Source organism: Megascapheus bottae, chromosome 2, assembly GCF_031878675.1.
Source record: "Megascapheus bottae isolate mThoBot1 chromosome 2, mThoBot2.hap1, whole genome shotgun sequence".
Taxonomy (NCBI): Eukaryota; Metazoa; Chordata; class Mammalia; order Rodentia; family Geomyidae; genus Megascapheus; species Megascapheus bottae.
The window spans coordinates 52,194,483-52,215,302 of NC_143510.1; the positions used below are offsets into that span (position 1 = coordinate 52,194,483).

The following is a 20,820-nucleotide window of genomic DNA, read 5'->3' on the forward strand; positions in this document are numbered from 1 at the left end:
CCAAACAGTTCAAGAACAAGGACTCAAAAGTTGTATACCCAATGCTATGGACATGGTATTGGAAATATAAACACAACTACATAATCATAAAAACTTATGACTCTATAGACATAATGTTTTTTACATAGATTATTATGTATCTATGACATACAAACCCTCAGCCTAATTTTGATTATGTTCTAAAATCTAAGTGCCAGTGATTGTACATAGAGATTCCCTTCTTGAATACCTGTTTATTAAACACATCATTTGAAATATGATATAAAAATCAATGTTAATAAATTCTTTAATAAAAAAAATTTAGCCTTTGAGTTCCTTAAAAGACTAAACATAGAGCTCCCCTATGACCCAGCAATTCTACTACTTGACATTTACCCAATCATCCAGAAACAAGGACATATTAAATCGACTAGCACAATTAAAAATATATGGAAAAAAATTTAGCCTTGTACATGTGTGTGTGCTCACACACGTGCATAGACCAATTCTGGGACTTTACTAAGCTACATTCCACCAGTGGAATCACAGATCTACTTCTGGCTTTTTGCTGCCCTGGCTAGCTTCAAACTGCAATCCTCAATTCTCAGCCTCTTGAGTAGCTAGGATTACAGGAGTGAGCCACCGGTGCCCAGCTATAATTTTATATGTATATGAGTGAGTACATTTATAAGAGCAAAAGCATGGGATAATTTGCTCTAAAATATTTACATTTGCTTCCTTTTTAAAGTTAGTTCCCTTGTTCTTTTGCCCTATGTTTATTTTCTTTATTTTATTAACGGTGTTAGCAACATGTAACCAATGTACATAATCGTTAAACTACTTTACCTGATAGGAGTTAGCTAAAGGAAATGGGAATGAGTTTTGCTTTAAATTAGATTCTGTTTTTAAGTAGTTGGACAGAATGGTTTCAATTCTACAAGTCAGATACGAATCTAATGGAAGTTGATTAATGTCATCCTTTTCATCATTCTCCCCCACCCTTCCCCACTTCATTCCAATGCTCATTTGGATTTTTAAAATATTTTTATTATTGTTAAGTAGTTGTACAAAAATGTTGCCATTGGGGGCTGGGAGTTTGGCCTAGTGGTAGAGTGCGTGCCTAGCATGCACAAAGACCCAGGTTCGCTAGTCCTCTGTACTGCATACGTAGAAAAAAGCCAGAAGTGGTGCTGTGGCTCAAGTGGTAGAGCTCTAGCGTTGAGAAAACCCAAGGACAGTGCTCAGATCTTGAGCCCAAGCCCAAGACAGGAAAGTAAACACACACACACACACACACACACACACACACACACACACACACACACACACACACACAAAGAAGTTGCCATTCAACAAAGCAGTTTACAAATACAGTGTGCCTTGATCAATGTCAACATTTCTATTCTCTTTCCGTGGATATCTTTTACATGATTCTGAAGCCTTTATCTCTACAGTTAATATGTTCAGTGTAAGGTGAGCTTTTGCCTCCCAAGTTTATTAACAGGTGATTTATTAGTAAGAGTGTGTGTGTGTGTGTGTGTGTGTGTGTGTGTGTTTTGTGTGTGTGTGTGTGTGTGTGTGTGTGCTGATTCTTGGGCTTGAACTCCCAGCTTCCTCTGTGTCTTAACTTACCTCACTAGTAAAAACAAACTTCAAAAATGAATCAGACAAAACATTAGGCTCACAGTATGTCTTCAAATTAAAGTTTAAAACCTCATAAACCTTTAGAACCATCCCAAATAAAATTCTTGCCAGTAAGTTGTTTAAGCAGTGCTTGTATACATGGAATCATGTCATTTACTGTACTCACGTAGTTTCACTGTAATCAGAAAACAATGTACATTCTCAGGGTAGTGCCAAGGCAGGAGCAAGAACTGGCTGGTCTGAATGGCGTCTCAACTACACAGAGATCCGTTTGGTTCCCAGAAGACTAAATGCCTGCACTATAAAACCAATAACTTAGTGCCTGCCACGTGGATTTGGGTAGACCAGAAATGTGTGAAGAAAGAGCACAGGATGGGGAAAGGGGGTTACAATACATAGATAATCCCAGTAAAATGATTTCCTAGGAGTCAAGCATGTACAATTTGATATTTAGACATATTTGACTGTACCACTGATATTCAAAAAGAATTTTTTAAATCAGCAGTTAGGAACTTGAGAAAATGTCCACAAGAGTTCATTTGCTGAGTTGGAAGGAAGTATGAATGGAGACTGAGATACATCCACATAACAGAGAGCAGACTGGAAAGAAAGACCAAAAATCAGAACTAAAAAGGTAAGAAGAAAAACAAGAGCATGGTGTTAAGTTATGAATCATGTGGCCAAAAGTATACATTCTATTTAAAGTTCATCTATTAGGCTCCACCTAAAAAGGGAAGAGATCTAATACATTCTTTGTTCACTTAAAATATTTTTTTTAAATCCTGTTTCATCTGGGTGCCAAGATCTCATGTCTTTAATCCTAGCTTCTCAATAGGCTGAGAGCTGAGGTCTGAATTCAAAGCCAGCCCAGGCAGGAAAGCTCTGAGGCTCTTATCTCCAATGAGTTACAAAGAAGAGGTGGAAGTGGGGCTCTGGTTCAAATGGTAGAGCACTAACCTGGAATAAAAGAAGCTCAGGAACTGTGCCCTGAATTCAAGCCCCAGCATAGGCAAAAAAGAAAAAAGAATAACACTGAAATAATTGAAGCAAAAGCGTCATTGCAACACAATAAAGAATGAAGACAAGGTGATTATCAAAAGGAAATGGTGTGAACCAAAACATTGAAATATTAACTATATGATTATCATTATTATTATTATTATTGTTAACTATCATTATGAGAGGTAAGTTTCTAAAGGAAATAGATATACATGTATAAATGGTTCTGTTTTTCAAAAAAAAAGCATAAAACAAGTAGTATTTCTACACCAGACACAGTGGCTCATGCCTGTAATCTAGTTACTTAGGAGGCTTAGAGCTGAGGATGGAGGTTCAAAGCCAACCTGGTCACTAAAGTCTGTGAGACTCTTATCTCCAATTAACCACTAGAAAACCAGAAGTAGGACTGTGGTTCAAGGGGTAGGGTTGTAGCCCTGAGCTGAAGAACTTAAGGACAGTGCCAGGCCCAGAGTTCAAGTCCCATAACCGGCAAAAAAAAAAAAGAGTAATATTTCTATTTCCATTTTAATCCAACAAAGGCAAGCAGTGCTTGGGAATGTATTAATATATTAAACTTGATTGTTTTGTTAATTTTCAGTGCTAGGGCTTGAATTGAGGGCCTGAGCACTCTCCCTAAGCTTCTTTTGCTCAACCACTCTACCACTTGAGCCACAGCGCCACTTCCAGGTTTTTCTGTTTATATGGTACTGAAGAATCAAACCCAGGTCTTCATGCATGCTAGGCAAGCACTCTACCACTAGGCCACATTCCCAGCCCCTATACTATTGACCTTCATGACAATGCTACCACAATGTGCAAAGTGCTCCAATCTCAGCTAAACAAGTGGAACTCTTAAAAATAATTGTAAAAAATGTGGTATAACCTCACACGTGATGCCCCAACATAGCTTCTTAATATTCTAAACAACAAAGTTGCCATCAAAACACTATGGGGGGGCCTGGAGTTTGGCCTAGCGGTTAAAGTGCTTGCCTAGCATGCATGAAGACCAGGGTTCGATTCCTTCGTACCACATACATAGAAAAAAGCCAGAAGTGGTGCTGAGGCTCAAGTGGTAGAGCTGTAGCCTTGAGAAAGTCCAAGGACAGTGCTCAGGCCCTGAGCTCAAGCCCAGGACTGGCAAAAAAAAAATCAAAAAACACTATGGGGTACAGAGCAGTAAGCAATGACTAGAAAATGTACTCTATTCATGGGGGACAAAGAATGAAGAGAAAGCAGTTTAAAGGAGAAAACACAGAGCTTCCAAATAGCAATAATATTACAACTGAAAAATCTTGGTCCCATTTTTATTTTATTTTTAGATTAACAAGGATGAGCTATAATAGGTTTAGTATAATAGTTCAACTGTAGTGCATATAATGAATACTGAACAAATTCAACTTTTGATCAGTTCTATCCATTTTTTCCAAGGAGCAGAAGTTCATTCTCATTCTTTTTTTCACTCCCAGCCCCATTGTCATTCTTCTTTATGGTCGAATATCATTCATGTCTGTGTATGAATGTATGTATGTATGAATGTATGTATGTATGTATGTATGTATGTATGTATGTGATACATATATATGTGTATATATGTTATATGTTCTTTAACTATTTGGCTGATTCCATATCTACCTAAAAGAGGATCAGAATAAGCATGTGAGCACAGATACCCCTGGTACGCCAAACCCGTCTTTTTAATATGTACCCAAAATGTGGTATAACTAGAGAATATGGTATTCCTATATTTAAGTTTTTGGAGGAGTCCCATAATAGCTGGTGTTCTAGCTAAAATAATTCATATTACCATTGACTGCAGGGGGTTCCTTTATCTCTCTCCATATCCTTTCCAGCATTTATCAATTTTCACTCTTGTCTTTTCTTTTTTATTATGTTTTTATTGTAATTAATAGAAGGGTTACATTATATTCACCAGATAGAAGGTGCATTACTTCACAAATATTGATACCCTTTCTCATGTCATGGTCCCCATTTCTCTCCCACACCCCCATCCCTCATCTTGTTTTCCCCCCTTCACTATCCAATTTCAAATAAGCATATATACAATTTATCAGATAACAAGGTGAAATACTGTAACAATATGAGATAACCAAGGGACAGCAAAAGAGATGAGAAATAACATAGTACATTAAGGACAACAATCACACATTATATGGCTTTTGTTTCTATATACTGGAGGTCCTTTTATTTAGCATCATCCTATATGGCCTTATGTATCTAGGTTTTACTCTATTGTAAACCTCTGCTAGGAGAACCCAAGGTTACTATTATATTTTGTCAATAACAAACTTACGCAGTGAAGTGTTCAAGAACTCTAAGACAAGACTTTAGAATGTGACTTCAGTTAGAAAAACCGAACTATATGGCTACTTCTAATACTATGTACAGATACAGACAAGCTGGGAACCAAAAGTAAAAATTCTCATGTTGAAGTATGATTTCGGTTAAAAAAATAACCTGAATACTTACTTATTAAGTAGTTATACAAAGACAATCCCAGGTCAAGTTTGAGTACGATGCAATTTGATCGATACCACCACTCCCATGGTTCTCCCACCATATTTTTCTCCCTCATTCTTTACCCTCCAGTTATGTAATTCATTTATTAGATAAATATCTGCATTTTCTCGCCCTTTCTCTTTCCTTTACTGTGCACCCCCGCACGCTCTTGACCCCTCATGTTGTTTCTTCATGGTATTCATTTTTGTGTGTGTACCCATCTTGGGTCTTGAACTCAGAGCCTGGGAACTATTACTGTCTCTGAGCTTTTGCTCAACAGTAGTAGTTCTTTAGCACTTGAGCCACAGTCCCATTTTGAGAGCTTTTCCTCAGAGGGTAGGGGAGGATTAATTGGAGATAAGAGTCTCACAGCTTTTCATGCCCACTCTGGCATTAAACCACAAATCTACAGGTTTCAGCTGATATTCATTTTTTAAACACTTCATTAGTAGTGAAAAGGAGAATATACCAGTGCAGAACCTATATCACACGTAATGATACAATTGATAAACATATTAAAGAAAATTTTATGTCAAAATCTTTTGCATAATTAATTGTCCTGCGATGTTAACAGAATTCTGTAATTTCAAATATCTCTGAATTTTCAGTTCAGATGGAATAGAAGGCAGGAGTCCATAATGAGAAATCACACCATCACGACTTTCCTCCTCCTGGGCCTCACTGATGACCCACAACTCAAGGCTGTGCTTTTCCTCTTTCTGGGGCTCACCTACATGCTGAGTGTAACAGGAAACCTCACCATCATCTCTCTCACCATCCTGGACCCACAACTGAAAACGCCCATGTACTATTTCCTACAAAATTTTGCCTTCTTAGAGATCGCATTCACATCTGCTTGTATGCCCAGATACTTGTACAACCTCGCCACAGGCGACAATGCAATCACTTACAACAGCTGCATCACTGAAATTTTCTTTACAGATCTTTTTGGTGTAACTGAATTCTTTCTGCTGGCCACCATGTCATATGACCGCTATGTGGCCATCTGCAAACCCCTGCAGTATGTGACCATCATGAACAGCAGGATCTGTGGGAGACTCGTCCTGTCTTGCTGGGCAGCTGGCTTGCTGATCATATTTCCACCATTCAACCTTGTCCTACATCTGGATTTCTGTGACTCTGTTATCAACCATTTTCTCTGTGATGCCTACCCCCTCCTGAAGCTCTCATGCACAGAAACATGGCTCATAGAGCAGATGATCATAGCCAGTGCTGTGTTAACTTTTATCTTGACCCTCATATGTGTGGTACTCTCCTATATATGCATCATTCAGACCATCCTAAAGTTCCCTTCTGCCCAGCAAAGGACAAAGGCCTTTTCCACCTGCTCTTCCCACATGATTGTGGTTTCCATCACCTATGGCAGCTGCATTTTCGTCTATGTGAAGCCTTCATCCAAGGATTCCATGGCCATCAACAAGTGTGTGACCATCCTCATCACCTCCATTGCTCCTATGCTGAACCCCTTCATCTACACCTTGAGGAACAAGCAGGTGAAACAGGCCTTCAGCAACACAGTCAAAAGAATGGTGTTAGGCTTTAAGGAGTAAAGAAAGTGGTTCAAGCCAGGCACCAGTGCTTCAGGCCTAGAATCCTAGGTACTCAGGAGGCAGAGATCCAAGGATTACTCAAATCCTCATACAGTCTGGGCAGGAATGTCTCCATGAGACTCTTATCTCTAACTAACTGCTCAAAAACTAAAAATAGCAGTGTGGCTCAAGTGGTAAAGCACTAGCCTTGAGCACAAAGAGGCTCATGCAAAGTACCTAGGCCCTGAGTTCAAGCTCCAGGAGCAGCAAAAAGAAAAAAAGTGGGTTCAGTATTGGAACCAAAATTTTATGACAAAGGTATCAGTTAACTTATTCTAAGCTATTCATGTGTCTTCAAAATTTTATTCCTTTGCTTCCTACCAAGAGATCTTTAGCAAGTTTATATTTCTCAATAATTACATATTATACACTCCCATGAAACAAAAGAATGGCTCAGACCTTACCAAATTTTAATAAAACTTTAGTGCCCCCCCACCCCCTGGCAAAAAAGGCCATCTTAATTCTTAGGAATTTCCTCTTCTAACTCCAGTTTGGGGCAGGGCACGAAGGGTGGGGGGGTGAGGGAGCATCTGGGGGAGGGGGGAGGTTCTCTGAAGTCTGACTCTACTTCATTTTTAATATGAGCAATAATCCCATAGGGATGAAGAGTTCCAGGACATGGAATTAACATTAATATTAATATTAATGTTAGAGAATAGATTAAAGTGATCATGTTGCTAATAGGTTTACCTTTCTAGTAAAATGGCAATGGTTACCACAGTAATTACCAAAATACCACCAATACCACTGAACAGAGCTAAAGTCCTATGATTTTTCATTATATGAAGTAGCAAATATATATATATAATATATATAAGTACATAATATATAAAACATGTTTTTAGATAACTTTATTAAGTTATCAAATTTCTAATTCTACTATAAAATCTTTTTCTGGTTTTATATCTACTAATAACACATTCATTGTCATTTTACATTTTATTTATTTTATTTTATTTTTTATAAAATAGTATAAGGTAGTATATAGAGAAGTTAGTTACATTTTCCATAAAGTAGTTGTATTATTTCTCACACATTGATACCCCTTCTCAAAAGCATGTTTTATCTTAGCTTTATTTTACACATAGTACATTGAAATACAAAAGGGTTAAGTAATGCCAGTCAGAGTAAAAGATTATCAAATAATATTTTTTTGTTTGGTAGTGGGGCTTGAACTCTGGGCCTAGGCTCTGTCCCTAAGCTCTTGAGCTCAAGGCTACCACCCTGCCCCTTAAGCCACAGCGCCACTATTTCTGGTTTTCTAGTGATTAATTGGAAATAAGACTCTCACAGACTTTAGTGCCAGGCTGGCTTTGAACCATGATCCTCAGATCTCAGCCTCCTGAGTAACTAGGATTACAGGTGTGAGCCACCACACTCACAAGTAGATTTATTTTTATCTGGCTCTGACCTTTCATTTACTACAGCACATGATACAGTATATGATGCCCTGCTAATAGACATTAAAGCATTAAGATATTTTTATTTCTTTTATTATTATATCTTTTTGGACAATATTAAAGCATTAATATATGCCACTTCCGGGTTTTCTGAGTAGTTTATTGAAGATAAAGTGTCTTACGGATTTTTCTGCCCAGGCTGGCTTGGAATCACAATCCTCAGATCTCTGCCTCCTAAGTAGCTAAGATTACAGGTATGAGCCACCAGCTCCCAGCCCCGTGAGCAACTTTTAATACTGATGGGAAAGTTAGGAATAAAGACATTTTTAGAAAATCAATTTTTAAATCTGATGGAATATGAAGGATATTTTTTTAATTCAAGGGATATTATCAAAATAGCTGACTAAAAGTGCCTAACATTTGTCTTTTTCACCAAGGAGGGTAAAAATAAAAAATAAATAACTGTGCTATGTTGGCTACTAGTAGTTCAGCCTGTGATCATAGGTACTTGGGAAGCTTAGATTAGGAAGATCATGGTTCGTAGTCAGCTCGGGCAGAGAAAAGTTCACAAGATCCCCAGCTCAACTGAGAGCTGGGCCCCGAGGCATGTACCTCTATCCTACCTATACTGTGAAACCTAAAACAGGTGGAAAGTGACTCAGGTATGTGTCCAGCTAGGAAACAAAGCCCTATCTTAAAAATAACCAATGAAAATTGTGTAACTCTTTCAAACAACTAACTTATAGACTAAGAAGAGAAATGCCACAAAGATGAAACATGAGTTGTCGGGCTGGGAGGAGGTCAAGGGAAAGACATCAGATGAACAGAGAAAAGAAAGGAAAGGAGGCACTCATAGTATTTAATGTACATGAGTGAAAATGAAGCCAGGAAACTTGAGATGGGTGGGGTTGGGAGAGATGGAGGAGATGATTAAGATGCAGTGTACTAGCAAACTAATGTTGTATTCAACGTCCTTTGTACAACTACTCAAAGATCATTTGAAATACAGTATTTTAAATACTAAAAAGAAAAAAGAAAGCCAGGCACCAGTGGTGCATGCCTATAATCCTAACTACTCAGATGGCTGAGATATGAGGACCACAATTTGTAGCCAGCCTGGGCAAAGCCCCTGCTACATCTAGGATTCTCCTAGCAGAGGATCACAATAGCTCAAAAACTATTTATGTATGGTCATATAGGATGAGACTGAACAAAATGAACTCTAGGATATAGAAATGAGGTTTATCTTTGTGATTGTTCTTAATGTACTATATACAGTTATTTCTTTTCTCTCTTTTCCCCTTATGGTTATTCTCATGTGGTTAATGTATCTGACTTTGTTACCTGATATATTGTATGTCCATTTATTTGTTTGAAATAGAGAAGGAAAGGAGGGAAAACAGGATGATTGGGAGGGAAGAGGGATGAAAACATGAAAAGGGATATCAATGTTCGAGAAGTAATGCAGCCACTACCATAAATCCTCTATACATTATCCCGACAATAAAATATAACTTAAAAAAGCCCCTGTGAGACTCTTATCACCAATTAAAAAACAAGTGGTGCTGTTGTTCAAGTGGTAGAGCCGCTAATGCCTGGCTTTCTTTTTCTTGACATTTTGTCCAGCAATGGAATACATATTCTCATCAGCACATGAAACAACATTGTGAATAAACCATATGTTACATCTCAAAATAGCCTCAACATGTTTTGGAAAAAAATGAATGCCATTCATCTACTCTGACCACAATGAAATAAACCTAAAAGTCAACAAAAGTAATTCTACATGGAGCCATATGTCTGAATGTCCAACAAAATGCAAAAATGATTCAATATATCCTGATTAAAATATAATACACTGAATCAACAGAATAAGAATAAAACTCATATGACCATTTCAACTGATACAAAAAATAAAAGATTTGATAAAATGTAAGAGCATATTGTGAAAAATGCCTTTAGGATAAACTAAACATAGTAGTTATTAAGATATTGGTATGTCTGTAGAACAAGTCTGGAATTATGTAGAGTATATGTAAGTTAAGTATCATGGGTTATATATATTTTACATTTGTCCTTTTCTTCTTGTCTAATTAAAATTTCCTAGTCATAATGAGTAAGTCAGGCAATGGGGTGATTTCTTAAGATTGTCTTAGAGGCTTAACCTCAGTTTAGATAGTCTAATCACCAAGCTACTCAGGTGGATGAGAGCTGAGGTTTTATTTCTGTAGTCCCTGCTGCTGTATATTCTAGTCTCCAAGGACACTGTCTCTAAAGAAGCTAAAGGTAGCTTGCTTATACATGTATTTAACCTCAGATTCGATTATGAGGAAGACTCGTTAATGACTGTGTATAGGTCACGAGGGATGATGTTTATATTCAGTTATCAAATGAAGCAAATGTTGGGCAAGATACTGTAATGTGCTCATTGTCCTGAGAAGTCAGAGAAGCAGCTATCCTGAACTGGAGAAGATTCTTGGCACTTTACATCCTTCATATTATAATACCCTTTCTTTTTCTTTTGTATTTTTATTTTCCAGATTGGGGGGGATAGTGATGACAGTAAAGGTAGTGCAGCCAAGGCGCCCACAAAACCGGTAGAAGGTGGATATTTCTAAGATGTCTGTGTATCTTAAGAGTTGTCATGGATTAAACAGTGGACTCACAGCCAATGTGGCCAAAAGTTCACCAGAAAATCCACATTCTCCATGGCCATTCCCTACTTAAGAATTTTAATATTTCAAGCTTCAACATCCAGTAGAAAATATGACTGGCAGTCCTAAGAGTAAGTGCAATAAAGTCATTCCTCATTCTTATGCTTACTTTCATGTAACATAAGTTTCAGTTATGCTCTGGAAGATAAAAACTGGTATACCTTAAAATAGGAAATGGAAGTGATCATTTCTGTATTCGGGAAACTATTTTTTCACACTTATAGAACATTGTTTCTTTGGGTACATACAGGTCATGTAGAAATATGTTTATACACAAGAAAATGGTGGCATTTAAATGTTAAGATGTGATTATTATCCAAAAGTATGTTACCTATATTGTCAGTCTCGCATTATATATGCATAAAATTAACATTCCATATGTTCCCCAAAAGGCTGACAAGTTGACAGAAGTGACATCCCTCATTAGCCATGTCTGTCCTCATCTCAAACATATATTTTTTTCTCTTTCATTTTGGTGGACTTGGGGGCTTGCACTCACTAGGTAGGTGTTTTACCACTGAGCCATCCCTCTAGCCACATTACTTATATTCTTTTTTTATTAAAGAATTGTTTAACATTGCTTTTTACATCACATTTCAAATGTCAAACATATATTTTGAAAGCAGAATTTTTATCATATTTTGAGCATTGACTAATGCCCCCCCCCCCCCCCCCCCCCCCCCCCCCCCCCCCCAATGGTAATAGAGCTGAATAAATGGATTCCATGATGTAATCTCTGTTACCTGAGAGATTAGAAGACAGGTTTGTAGAAAACATTATGCCAAAATATCAGACAAAATAAGGTATCTTCTCTATTTTTTGCTATGAGATTAACAAGGGGAAAAAAAGAAAGAAAACAGCTGGGCTCGGTGGTGGCTCACATCCGTAATCCTAGCTTCTCAGGAGGCTGAGATCTGAAGATCAAGGTTCAAGGTCAGCCCAGCCACTAAAGAACATGAGGCTCTTATCACCAGTTAACCACCAGAAAACCAGAAGTAGTGTGTGGCTCAAGGGGTCGGGCGGTAGCCTTGAGCTGAAGAGCTCAGGGACAGTGCCCAAGCACAGAGTCCAAGCCCCACTACAGAAAGAGAGAAAGAAAGGAAAGAAAGAAAGAAAGAAAGAAAGAAAGAAAGAAAGAAAGAAAGAAAGAAAGAAAGAAGGAAGGAAAAAAGAAAGAAAGAAAGAAAGAAAGAAAGAAAGAAAGAAAGAAAGAAAGAAAGAAAGAAAGAAAAGAAGGAAGGAAGGAAGGAGGGGAGAGAGAGAGAGAGAGAGAGAGAGAGAGAGAGAGAGAGAGAGAGAGAGAGAGAGAGAAAGGAAGGAAGGAAGGAAGGAAGGAAGGAGAGAGAGAGAAAGAGAGAGAGCAAGGAAGAAAGAGAGAGAGAGAGAGAGAGAGAGAGAAAGGAAGGAAGGAAGGAAGGAAGGTAATATCTCTAAAAGCAAAAGTAAAAATGACATTTAATGATAAGTTCCAGCTCACAGAAAATTTAAGTAAAGTTGATATCAAAACTTTTATGTGTGGAATGTCCATCCTGGGGTTTCAGTTCAAGTCCTGGGCACTTTCTCTGAGCATTTTTACTCAAGGCAAATGCTCCACCACTTGAGCAAGCTCTAATTTCAGCTTTTTTGTTGGTTATCTCGACATGAATTTCATCAAGCAGGTGCCGGTGATCACACCTATAATCCTAGCCATTCAGGAGGCTGAGATCTGAAGATTGTGGTTTAGAGCCAGCCAAGGCAGAAAAAGCTGAAAGACTCTTATCTCCAGTTAACCACCAGAACCAGAAGTGAAGCTGTGGCTCAAAGTGGTAGAGTGCTAGCTGTGAGCAAAAAAGCCCAGGGACAGCTACCAGGCCCTGAGTTCAAGTGCCACGACTAACAAGGGAAAAAAGGGGGTTCTCAAAGAATTTCTTTCCCAGCTAGCTTCATACCAAGACCTTCAGACTGTAGCCTCCTAAGTAGCTAGGACTACATGTGTGACTCACCAGCACTCAGCCCCCCCCCCAAATTTGATTAATTATGTTTTCTGGTGTCAACATCTTTGAATATGACCATAATTCCTATTCTGTTTGAAATCACATTTGTCATTTTCCATATTCTAGTGTTATGTTAAGATGGTTTCACACAGCAAAAATTATTAAAGTAGGATCTGCTGGGGGAAGAAAGGAAGAAGACTATTAAAAACAGGCAAAATAGCCTGAAGTTATTTATCAGAATATTTCCTAATACTATGAATGTATAGTATGTGTCATATATTGTGCATTAAAGTATTCTGTATTCTGCAACATCATAAATTAGAAGTAAATTTTTGGGGGGGAACAGAAAAAGTAGGAAAAATACAGAGGAGATCAGGGAACCTGTAGGTATGTGATTGCACGTGTAGGTTTGGAGTGAAGTTATTATTACAATTATTATTATTACTCCAAAGTAACTGCTCACAGGTGTTTCAATTTAACATGTTAGTTTATGAGGACAATATATGTTGATCAGTGTCACCCCTTCATCATTCTCTCCATTTCTGTAACTCCACCCAGACCCTCAAGTTACCTAGTTCTGTTTTCACATATATACCTTGAATATTATGACTGCATTCACCTACTCTTCCTCATCTGAGAATTCTGGAGTTTAAAAAAAAGTCTGTGTTCACACAGCATCTTTACAGACCCACAGACAGTAGAAGTAATCCTTAGAGGATGCATTTAAATTTTAAAAAAAGAAAAGAAAAACCGAGTGCTCTATCAAAACTAGCTCATCTCTAACAAACCATTTCTGAATATTACATACAGATCTATCGGATGTTAAAATCAGCCATGAGGAACAATACAGTAACAACTTTCATCCTGCTGGGACTGACAGATGACCAAGGACTTCAGGTGCTGCTGTTCATATTTCTTGTCCTTGCCTACACGCTGAGTGTAACTGGGAATCTGACTATCATCTCCCTTACCTTAGTCCATTCTCACCTGAGAACAGCCATGTACTATTTCCTACAGAACTTTGCCTTCTTAGAGATCTCGTTCACATCGGCTAGCATCCCACGATACTTATACAACATAGCCACAGGTGACAGGATGATTACTTACAATGCCTGTGTCACTCAAGTATTTTTTACCGACCTCTTTGGTGTAACGGAATTTTTTCTTCTGGCAGCCATGTCCTATGACCGTTACGTGGCCATCTGCAGGCCCCTGCATTATGTGACCATCATGAACAGCATGGCCTGCAGAAGACTTGTCTGCTGTTGTTGGGTGGCTGGTTTGTTGATCATAATCCCTCCACTTAGCCTAGGCTTAAACCTGGAGTTTTGTGCTTCTAATATCATTGATCATTTTCTGTGTGATGCATCTCCCCTTCTTAAAATCTCTTGCTCAGATACTTGGTTCATGGAACAGACGGTGGTGGTCTGTGCTGTATTGACTCTCATGATGACACTCATGTGTGTAGTTCTGTCCTACAGTCATATCATCAAGACAGTCCTAAAGTTCCCTTCTGCCCAGCAAAGGAAAAAGGCTTTCTCAACCTGCTCATCCCACATGATCGTGGTTTCCATCACCTACGGCAGCTGCATCTTCATCTACATCAAACCTTCAGCAAAAGACGAAGTGGCCATTAACAAAGGTGTGACAGTTCTCATGACGTCCATCGCCCCCATGCTGAACCCCTTCATTTACACACTTAGGAACAAACAAGTCAAACAAGCCTGTAGTGACTCCATCAAAAGGATCGTCATATTTTCCAAGAACTAGCAGAATGTTGAAGTTCAACCAACATGAAATAAATGCCCCAAGTTCCCAAGGCAGGTCAACTTTTTCCAAACACTCTTACCCACCTGTGTCTGGGGACATCTCCCCCACAGGCCCCTCTGAAGATGACTTCCTTTCAAGTTGGCTATGGTGACTCGCTCATGCCTTGTATTCTAGATACTCAAGAAGAGCAGATCAGAAGGATTACCACTGGAGAGGCACGAAAGTTAGTGAGAACCCCATCTCTGCAAATAAATCAGGCACCTCGACAGATGGCTAATACCCTAGGTATGCAAGAGACCTTAGGTAGAAAAATCACAATCCAATGAACCTTAGACAAAAATGCAAAAAGAGCCTACCTAAAAACTAAACTTCAACAAGCAAGTATTCAAGAAGGGATTCTCTATATACAATCGCCAGCACATAGATTTTAGAACATAATTAGAATTAAGCTGAGGGTTAAACATGACATTTGAAATATGATCCATGTTAATAAAAATATTTTAGAAATGAATAAAAATAAAAGCTAAACTTAAAGCCAAGAGAACTGAAGGTGTGCCATTGTGCTTGCCTAACCAGTGAGAGGCCCTGATTCAAAGTACCTGCTACCACAACTACCAAAAAATAAAGTGAAATAATGTTTTTTGCCGATCCTGGGCTTGAACTCAGGGCCTGAGCACTGTCCTTGGGCTTTCTCAAGGCTAGAGCTCTACCACTTGAGCTATAGCCCCACTTCCAGCTTTTTCTATGTATGTGATATCGAGGTATTGAGTCCAAGTCTTCATACATGTTAGGCAAGCACTCTACCACTAGACCAAACTCCTGGCTGAAGTATGTTTTTAAATCACATAGTAGGTATGTTAATATCTTTCAAAAATATAAGACCTAGCTTCACTTGAATATAAAGAGCCAAATAAAGAGAATCTAGCAAAATAAGACAGACGTGAACTGCCAGTGGACTTTTACATTTTTAGCCACAGAAATAATACGATTGTCTCTTCCGATCTAAAATATTAAAGTCAAGCACATTTTTAACATATTTGTCATCTCAAAGGTTTTCTTCTTTGTATGAAATAAAAGAACATATTTCTCATCCATTTTCAGTATAAAATGTAATATAAGCTGAGTGCAGACAAAGGTAAGAAGATTCTGAGTGTCTCAAAAATATGTATATTGCTAACATATTGTGCATCTTAAAAATAGGCAATAAAAAATATAAACAACAAAACATTTTTACTATACGTAACTTTTGTGCTGCAAAGTTGAAATGTAAATTATCACTGTTCAAGTACATGATGTTGAGTAGTATTCACAAAATTGTGTCTATCTCTATTATCTAACTTTGTAACATTTTTAATGACCCACAAAAGGAACCTTGTACCTGTCAGGTATTACTCATCATTTATCTCTTTCCACATTTCTTCTCAGCCAGGGGCAAACTCTAATATTCCTTTTGCTGTTGTTGTTCAAAGAATACAAAGTTTCAGTTGGACAAGAGAAATGAGTTTTTGTATCTACTGAACAGCAGATTGACTATACTCAAACATAATGCCTTGTACATTACAAAATAGCTATATTCTAGAATCCTCTCCCCCAAAAAAGAATAAATGAACTGGTTAATACACTAATTACCTGTATTTAATCATTCAACATCACACACATATATCAACATAACCATATGCAATAATTATAGGTCATTAAAATTATGTCAACATGAACATATGTATATATCTTGGCACTGATGGCTCATACCTGTAATATTACCTACTAGAGGCCAAGACCTGAGGATCATGATTCAAAACTAGCTCAAGTAGAAAAACCACGAGACCCTTTTTAAAAAAATAGATTTTATTTTTATTGGAGAGATGATATACAGAGAGCTACAGTTACATCAGTCAGGTTTTTTCAACCTGTCCTCACCCACAAGTTGTATCATTCACCCTCCACATAATGTCTACTGACTATCACTGCTACATTTGTTTGGCCCATGAGGCTCGATCTGTAGCTCAAAGTGATAGAGCACGAGCACTCGGGGACAGCCTCAAGCTCAGAATTCAAACGGAAGGACAAGCACACAAGAAAAGAAAAAGCAAGAGAATGTATATATAATAAATAAGCTTCAAATATTCCTGTATTACTTGTATCGTAAGACAAATGTGTAACACATGATATTTTCATTAGGTAGAATAGACTGCAATTCTGTTGCAGGAGAAATCATAAGTCAAAGTTTGAAATCTGAAAGAAAGAATGGATTTCAAATCGAATGGACTTCCAAGAGTCTGAGGGATTCTTGGCTATTAAATAACAAACATGTGGATGCATTTTAAAATGTGTTCCAGCTCTCTTATAGAATGCATAGTTTCAAAACCTAGGAATATATGCTGAAATTAATTGTTAATTTTTACTGAAAAACTTTCATAGTTGTCCCGATGAGGGGAACATTATGAAAGTAGAACTGAAAGGGAGTTTGAAATATTAACATAGAATTTATTCACTGGTAAGCTAATAAAGCCAAAAGGAGACCTGGATCTTTTAGCTGTCTTACAAGACTGAATGGAAAAAAACTGAGCTACATTTGTTTCCAATTAGGTTCCCAACAATCTCTATGCAATGCTGCTAGTGCTTTCTTTGGTCTCTACAGGCTACGTTCCCATGGCTACTAAAGCAGATAGGGCTTTTCCCCAAGTTCATTATGTAGAGGGTTCATTAGTGCTTTTTCAACCATGGACTCCTTCATTTATTAACTTGCTTATGGATTTGGAAAATAATATAAATATGGAGTTTAAAATTGGAGAATCTTGTCATTAAGCAAAAGAACTCACAACACTATTTCAAAGGTACCTTAAACGCTGTAGACCTACTTTCCTATGACAGAAAGAAAACCAAAGCTGTTTCCTCACCTGATTGGTGATGGATCTATAAGGTCAGAGAGAAAGTTGATGCAGTCAATGAGAGAGGAAAATCTCAAGCAAAGTGTATGTTCCTAGGCTACTAAAGATCATATAAGTTAGTTTTCAACATAATGCTCATTTTCAAATTATATCTCTAAGAATAATTGCAAACCATAAATCATATACAATTAATTGCCAGAAGTATAAGAATAATAAATTCTACCATTTATTATGTTTCTTGAGACTGGGGCTTTATAAGCCTTGAATAAATAGATTTATCTAGATTGTTACAATTTACAAAAGAAATTAGTAAGATGATAATCCAAATGTTATTTTCAACTTTTTTATGTTGCATAGCATATTGATATTGATACAACTACTTTAAACAAAATGAGTAAGTAACATAATTTGAGTGCTGAGAAACTTTGGGAAATTACAAACTAGAAACTGATGTTATACATGTGTATTTCTAGTGGAATTAGAGACTGAGGCTCAGGAGTGGAAGATGGAAACATACAGTATTAGAGGGAATATTTCTGCAGACACATAGTGGAAATAAAGTGTTTATTTCTGTATCCAGCATAAAGCACAGGTTTTCTAACTATAGTATACTAGTTTGTAAAGAATACATGAAAGAAACAAAATACAATGTGGTTTGCAAAAGTTTCATTTCTACTTATGCTTACGATGCATTTGGTAGTATGATTGGCATTAAGAGCATATTTGAGAATTTGGAAATCATATTCGGAGTTGAAGAAAATACTGCTCAAAGCAAGCACCTATGTTAAGAAAGAAATGAATTTAAACAGCTATCAACGCAAGAGACATCAGCAAGAAAATAAGTGTCTAGAACTTACAAATTGGAAAGATGACAGGTAAAACATGTATGCAGCAACAAGGTAAGTTATGAGAGAATTCTATCAATATTTTGTAGTTAAAAATACCCATTGTATGACAGTTTATTGGCATTGCATTCACAGTAATTTTATGTTTCTTAATGTGGTATTCTTTAGACTTTCTCATGTGAGAATTTGTGAGCGTATCACCAATGAAGATCTCAGTGACACTGGTTTTTAATTTTATTTGTTGTTCTTAATGTATTATGTTATTTCTTATCTCTTTTGTTGTCCCTTGGTTAATCTCATATTGTTACAGAATCTGACCTTGTTATCTACTATATTACATATACGTTTGTTTGTTTATTTGAAATAGGAAAAGGAAGTGGGAAAACAAGATGTAGGGAGGAGGTGAGAGGAGGGAAATGGGGACAAAAACATGAGAAGGGATATCAATGTGTGAGAAGTAATGTACCTTCTACCTGGAGAATATACCTGTAACCCCACTCTATTAGTTACAATAAAAAAGTTAAAAAACAGAAGACCAATGATCTAACTAAAACTGAAAATCATATTTTTGAGTACTATGTATTAATAAGGTAAACTATTTATAATTCTGTTTCAATAAAATAACATTTATTCAAAAAAAAACATTGTAGACAGACACAGTGGTCTATACCTGTAATCTCAGGTATTCAAGAGACAGAGACGAATAGTATTGTAGCTTAAGGTGAAAGGAGAAAGTTAGTCAGAGCCCATCTGAACAAATACACTGGTGTGTTGGTGAATGCCTTTATTCCAAGCTATGTAGAAAACACCGTGAAAAAGAAAAAAAAAAATAAAACATGGGATTAGGGGAGGAAAAAAAAAACTAAACAAAAAAGTTGCAAAGGAGCCAGGTACTTGTGACTCACACCTATCATCCTAGCTACTCAGGAGACTAAAATCTGAGGATCACAGTTCAAAGCCAGCCTGGGCAGGGAAGTGCATGAGACTATTATCTCTAATTAGCCACCATAAAACTGCAAGTGGATCTCCAGCCTTGAGCACAAAGAGCTTAGGGACAGTGTTCAGGCCCTGAATTCAACCCCCAGGTCTAATAAAAAATAAAATTGCTGAGGGTCATGAATTAAAGGGTCTATCACTTGAGGTCGTTTCTGCTTACCAGATACAGCAACTCTACCACCAACACAAAACAAGACTGCGCATCAATGGCTCATACCTGTAATCCTAGCTACTCAGGAAACCAGGACCTGATGATCTGGGTTCAAAGCCAGACCAAACAGGAAGTCCATGATGCTCCTAACTCCTTTAACCAGCAAAACACTAGGAGTGCAGGTTTGTTTCAAGTGCCAGAGTAACCAGCCTTGAGCAAAACTGTTACGGGACAGTTCCCAAGACCTCAGTTCAAGCCTCAATACAGGCATGAAAACAAAATTCTGCTCAGAAATTCTGTAACTTCAACAGAAATAAAAAAATAAATAGAGGAATTTTCATTGTTTTCATACCAAAATCACAGGGAAAATACATGAGCTCAGTGAAGATTAAATATATATTAACTAACTAAAGGAAAGCATTGTGGACCAGGACACAGAAATAGTTTATGTTTCTCACCCCTTTTCAAACAGATAGTACTATAAGTATCTTATATGCACAATTATTTAAATTTTAGAGAGATATTGATTGGAAGGACAATATTACTTCCATTACAAAATAGTAAAACAAAGTAAATGAAAAGAGATTATGAGACAGAAAGTGAAATCAATCTGTACTTGAGGAAATGTTATTCAACATTTGTTGAAACATGTTTAAACTTGACCCATTAAACAGAGGTTAAATATAGTATTGGGGGCTTAGGGAAATGAATAACAGCACTTGAAAGTAGGTGCCAAACTTAAACAAGCAGAAAAATAAAAACAATTGTAGAAACATTTCCCAGGTATATGATTTATGCCTAAACACACATTATGATTATATACAACAAATTATATTATCCTCACAATATTTTATTCCTTCAATACCAAAACAGAAAAGAATAGAATAGTAATTTTAAGAATAAAATTGTGAGGGAGAAATAGAGGGATACCAAACATAAATTTTATGAAGCCAAGAGCAATGGCTCATTCTGTAATGCTAGCTACTCAGTAAGCTGAGAACTGAGGATCACAGTTCAAAACCAGTCCGGGAACTAAAGTCTGAGAGACTCCTTTCTCCAGTTAACCACGAGAAAACCAGAAGTGGTGCTGTAGCTCAAAGGGTAGGGCAGTAGCCTTGAGCTGAAGAGCTCAGGGACACTGCCCAGGCCCAGAGTTCAAGCCCCACAACTGAACAAAAGGAAAAAAAACTTTATGAAGAAAACAGAAATTTTTTTAATTTGTTCAATAAATAGACCACAACAACTTGTGGTGGGGGGGGGTTGTGTATACCTGTGCAAGTCTTGGAACTTAAACTCAGGACCTGACACTAAACATAATTTCAGCATAATGAATC

The 20,820-nt window shown here is 37.3% G+C and overlaps 2 protein-coding genes across 2 annotated transcripts; both read left to right on the top strand.

The window, feature by feature from the left end:
* Positions 1-5,777: 5,777 nt before the first annotated feature.
* On the top strand, positions 5,778-6,710 carry LOC150067001 (olfactory receptor 6C2-like). Its single transcript, XM_090356630.1, has one exon. It carries the CDS (start codon positions 5,778-5,780, stop codon positions 6,708-6,710), a length of 933 nt encoding a protein of 310 aa, XP_090212756.1.
* A 6,960-nt stretch (positions 6,711-13,670) lies between these two features.
* On the top strand, positions 13,671-14,606 carry LOC150067002 (olfactory receptor 6C2-like). Its single transcript, XM_090356618.1, has one exon. The coding sequence runs from the start codon at positions 13,671-13,673 to the stop codon at positions 14,604-14,606; it is 936 nt and encodes a 311-aa protein (XP_090212744.1).
* The last annotated feature ends 6,214 nt before the right edge of the window (positions 14,607-20,820 follow it).

Excerpts from the sequence above, each read along its gene's own strand:
- LOC150067001 (XM_090356630.1), top strand. The coding sequence starts at position 5,778 with ATGAGAAATCACACCATCACGACTTTCCTCCTCCTGGGCCTCACTGAT.
- LOC150067002 (XM_090356618.1), top strand. The coding sequence starts at position 13,671 with ATGAGGAACAATACAGTAACAACTTTCATCCTGCTGGGACTGACAGAT.